The sequence below is a fragment of the Capsella rubella genome, unplaced genomic scaffold (assembly GCF_000375325.1).
Source record: "Capsella rubella cultivar Monte Gargano unplaced genomic scaffold, Caprub1_0 scaffold_7, whole genome shotgun sequence".
NCBI lineage: Eukaryota > Viridiplantae > Streptophyta > Magnoliopsida > Brassicales > Brassicaceae > Capsella > Capsella rubella.
In genome coordinates this window covers 1,960,942-1,965,921 of record NW_006238917.1, presented here as the reverse complement: position 1 = coordinate 1,965,921, position 4,980 = coordinate 1,960,942, and the positions used below count along the sequence as shown (strand labels likewise).

At 34.0% G+C, this 4,980-nt stretch overlaps 1 protein-coding gene across 1 annotated transcript; it reads left to right on the top strand.

Annotated features, from left to right (window-relative positions):
• The first annotated feature begins 2,760 nt into the window (after positions 1 to 2,760).
• On the top strand, positions 2,761 to 4,363 carry LOC17877746 (probable BOI-related E3 ubiquitin-protein ligase 3). Its single transcript, XM_006284272.2, has 2 exons — positions 2,761 to 3,381; positions 3,486 to 4,363. Exons 1-2 carry the CDS (start codon positions 3,106 to 3,108, stop codon positions 4,008 to 4,010), a joined length of 801 nt encoding a protein of 266 aa, XP_006284334.1. The 5' UTR covers positions 2,761 to 3,105; the 3' UTR covers positions 4,011 to 4,363.
• The last annotated feature ends 617 nt before the right edge of the window (positions 4,364 to 4,980 follow it).

Here is a 4,980-nt window from a genome sequence, read left to right as displayed (position 1 = left end):
GTAATTTTCCTATAACGTCAATAGATATCAATTTACATCTGACTAAACTAAATCAAAGATAACATAAAAGAAAATATTAAATTTATATCATAATGATGTATTTCGTGAAATAAAGTAATTTGTTCGTACGAACGAAAAGAAGTAAAACGACTTATTATGTAAGTCAGAATAATTAAAGGAGACTATTGATGCTCAGCCGCACATTTGCAACAGCGATGGGATGGAATTGCGATTGAAGCTAACTACTTCTCCAAAACATGTGTTACATACATATGCTCTCTCGTGGCTGAATCTTTTTTGGTTGTTTGAGTGATTGTAACACATGTTTATATAGTTTTCGTGTGATGGCTTTCAACTTTGTCACTGATTAGTCTTATCTTTTGAAATTATTAAGCGGTGGTAGGTAGCCTTTTAAGATCCTAAAGCTTATAAAATTTATACTGTTCCGTATATATGTACGTGAACATAAGCAGAATACAGCCCGATGCTTTGAGATTAGCTAGCGGGGCAGTCCATATCGTTCAAAGGGTCTTGCATCACGTGTACTTTGTTTGTCACCAATTAATGTAACGTTATAAGAAAGTGGGATTAGCGTGACTCTCTATTGCTAAGTACGCATTGGGTTATGGATATGAGGAAGATGCAATGCATCGGAAACGTGTCGGTAGATACGAGAGGTGGGATTTTGGGGCTTTTTTGTTGTGTATTATATATGTCCATTGCTTCTTTAGTTATATATATATTTTTATATATCTCAGAGTAGTACAATTTTATATTTTTTGAGGGGGAAACAAAGCAACACATCCACCTCCCAAGAAACAGGCGACACACACTCGAATGATAACAATAATAGCCAACAAGTGTCTCTAAGTCATCCAATATCTCTATAGCATATATAATAAAAATGAATAATACTTATATGAGATAGACACATATATAATAGTTGAAAAATATCACATGGTTTGCACCATTCCTCTAGCATGTATTATGTCATATAGTTCATAAATATGGACCCTTCTCTCCATCTTTTCTTTTCTTAACGTTTAAAAGCCAATCCATTGTAATAAACAAATCGAAAATTTGAGAAAATACATTTAACACAACCATATTTTGCATTTTCTTTACGTGCTATCTATTTTGCGAGCCCTTTTTGTTACATGTTGTGTTGGAACATGCGGTAGCGGTAACAAAAGATTATGGGCATGCATATTAATCTCGCATCTCGATTAGGTTGCTTTGGTATATTATACAGGGTATTGACTGAAACAAATGGAACCTTAGATCACATTTTAAGCTTACTCAATAATATCTAGTAAATGACATGATATATACATAGTAGGTTTTTATTTTGCTCCATTTTATGATTTCCCAATACATGTGAAGTTAAAAGTATAATAAGTAGATCAAGTAAGTATATGCACAACTATCAACAAAATCATAATGATAAAGTGTGTGACTACAACGGGTAGAGTATTGCGGCAAAGATTAATAAAAGCACACTTATGATATGGAACTTAATCAAATTTGTAGTATATAACTCTGCACGTACATTACTAATTTCTCAATGATTTGCGACGGATACCTATAACTATAAGGTAGATTAAAGAAAAAAATCATATAGTCAAATTTGTGATTCCCTTCTTAAGCCATACTTGACCAAAATGTTTTTAGTAGTCAACGAAAGCATTTTGGATTAGATGATTCCAATGACTAATAATGGATTTAAATCTACCCGTTTTAATTAATCTTAGTAAAACAAACATTTTTATAAAAGTCAAAATGTCTCTGAAATTTTCTATATTGATTTTATACACTTCCTTGAAAACTGCAAAGACGAATCCAGATAAAAATGAAAGTTATACTATCATATCTTAAGATATTAATAAATATGCTATGATAATCTTAATATATTAAATATACAGCAATTTTTTAAAAAAATTCTAGAAAGAAATATGTCTATGTTTGTTTGTATATATATCAATTAAAAGTCAGAATAATGAGCTGTAAATTTACAATATGTAATTTTATAATTTTGTCTTTTCCTAATTTTGTTTCTTGTGCAAATCTAAATTTAAGCCTATGGTTGTGGATAACAACAATGTAAAAAAAAAAGAAACTTAGCATAAATGAATTTGTAACAATGAGTGTAATATGGTTGATGTGTTTTTCCTTATAATGGCGTTACCTTTTCTGGAACAAAATAAATGGGAAAATCATCCATTGTTTGACTAAGAAAACAAATTACAAATAAATAAACTTTCATAATTAGAAAAAGACCAAAAAAGTGGTAAAAAATAGACCAAAAACATCAAATAATTCAGGCGTTCCAGATGACTCAACTGACCAATTCAGAGTAAACAATAAATTTTAAAATCAGACAAAAATAAGAAGTAAATTTTTATTTTTCTTTAAGAAAAAAGCAAAAACCAAGAAAAAAGAAATAAATCTCTGAGGTCCTGCCATCATAATTCCACTTGGACTTTGTATATTTTTACCTTTCACATTTTCGAAAAAGCCGAAAAGAACAATAAAAAATAAATAAAAACAAGAGTACTAAATAAAAGACAAAACGGCTCTGGCAAAATCTCTGACCTTGGAAAGATAAAAATAAATAAAAAGATAGTTCAGTCACATAATCAGCATGTGTACGTCGTTTCTTTAGTGCCTAATATTAAACTTAAGCATCTCTCTCTCTGTATATATATTAAAATGTCAGATCAGCATTAAGGAGAAGACTAGTATCCCCCAACAAAAGCCTCTCTCTCTCTCTCTCTATTCAACTTTTATCAGTTACTTTACTCCGTTCATCTTTTTTTTCTTTTCTCTCTTCTATTCTCATCATCAATACAAAACTCGACAGATATATATACTATTGTGCAGAGGTTACATGCATTGTATATTTTTATTTCCCGAGACACAAACGGATCAGAGCCCATTTCAGATTCGGTTTCCTGCTTCTTTGATTCCTCTTTATTAATCACCCAACATCGTTTCTTCTTCTTCTTCTTCTTCTCCTCTCCATCCCTTTCTCTTTCTGCTCTTGTTCATCGGAGCAAAAACTAAAATCAAAGCTTGAAGCTTTTTTACTCTGTGGGGATTAAAGAGATGGCTATTCAAGCGCAGTTGAACTACAACGCTACGAACGCTAACCAAACCGGGTTTGGTGCTTCTGAGTTTTCTTTGATCAACAACAATGGCGGAATCGGAATCCGGAACGGAAACGATTTGTCTTATCTCAATATTCTCCAGTCGCAGAAAGATTTCAACCAGCAAGCTCTGTTTCATCATCAGCATCAGCCGCAACAGCCTCGTTCTCAGAACCTTTTAGCCGCTCATATGGAGAAACAGAGACAAGAGATCGATCAGTTCATCAGGATACAGGTTTGTTATTCGTAATCGAAAACTCATTTAACGTCGTAAAGATTCGATTTTGGAATCATGGGCACTGATAAAAATTGAAGTCTTTTTTGTTGTTATTGAAACAGAACGAGAGGCTGAGATATGTGATGCAAGAACAGAGGAAGCAAGAGATGGAGATGATCTTAAGGAAAATGGAAAGCAAAGCTTTGGTTTTGATGAGTCAGAAGGAAGAGGAAATGTCGAAAGCATTGAGCAAGAACATGGAACTCGAAGATCTGTTGAGGAAGATGGAAATGGAGAATCAGACGTGGCAGAGAATGGCTCGTGAGAACGAGGCAGTGGTGCAAACGCTCAACTCAACGCTCGAACAGGTTCGTGAGAGAGCCGCAGCGTGTTTCGACGCCGATGCAGCGGTGGAGGCGGAGGACGAAGGGTCTTTCTGCGGCGGAGAAGGCGGCGGAGATAGTTTCCCGGCGAAGAAGATGATGACGAGTGGGTGTTGCTGCAATTGTGGGTCTAACGGAGTGACGAGAGTTCTGTTTCTGCCGTGTAGGCATCTCTGTTGCTGCACAGATTGCGAGGAAGGGCTTGCTCGTTGTCCGATCTGTAACACCCCCAAGAAAAACAGAATCGAAGCCTTTGTTCTCTAGGATTCTCTTTTGAAATTTTCCCGAGAAAATTTGGTAAAAAAAACGTAGAAGAAAGTGCCTAGTTTTGTATTCCGGTGAACGGAGAGTTTTTTACTCCGGGTAGATGACGTGGCAGGGTAATATTTTTTGGTATTTTCCGGGAAAATTTAGGGGGTCAAAAGGAAAAAGTAAGATTAGGCAATTTAGAATAGGAAAAAAAGTTATCAAGAAAGTAAATTCTAATTAGGTTTTTTTTTCTTTGGTCTTTTTTTTCTTTTCCATCAATGGGAAAAAAAGAACCCAGCTGGATTTATGAACATAATCCATATTTTCCTTATCTCTAATGAATTTTTTGGATATAAGTTTGACTTTTACTATTATTTCTATTTCATGAAAGTTAATTATTTTCCAAAAAATTCAGTAACAAAGATCAACACAGTATTTGATGATTAGTTTTCTAAAAAACATAAACACTTCCTAAATCTCTATGCGCACAATAATTAGAAAGAAAGACTAATGTTAAATCATACAAATATACATCTTTTTCACTCAAATATAAACAAATAATAATGTCAATGTATATAAATAAATATGTCTCTTTGATTTACATTTGAATTAGCTAATAATACATAGAAAAAGGGGAGCCAAAGTTGAAGAAAAATAGAGAAAGCAAAGGAGTAATAATAATATAATAAATGGGTTTTGGATGTTGCAAAAGAAATAGAGAAAAGAGGTGGGAGTAGAGTCCCGAAGACACGCGTATTGGAATGGAGAAAGCTGCAAAGGGTGGTGGTGGTATCATCGGGTTGCTCAACAATCAATAACAAGTACAGTGACAAGAGGCGCAGCACAATAACTATTACTTCTCCACCATTTTAAAAAAAATTATGAATCGAAAGAGGAGAATCAGAGTTTGGCCTGCCTGCCATAGAGGATTGTGAACTCTCTCTCTCTCTCTCTCTCTCTCTCGCACTTTCCTAAACAGAGAAAC

Coding starts and splice junctions, on each gene's coding strand:
- LOC17877746 (XM_006284272.2), top strand. CDS start 3,106: ATGGCTATTCAAGCGCAGTTGAACTACAACGCTACGAACGCTAACCAA. Junction 3,382..3,485: donor ATCAGTTCATCAGGATACAG/GTTTGTTATTCG, acceptor TTATTGAAACAG/AACGAGAGGCTGAGATATGT.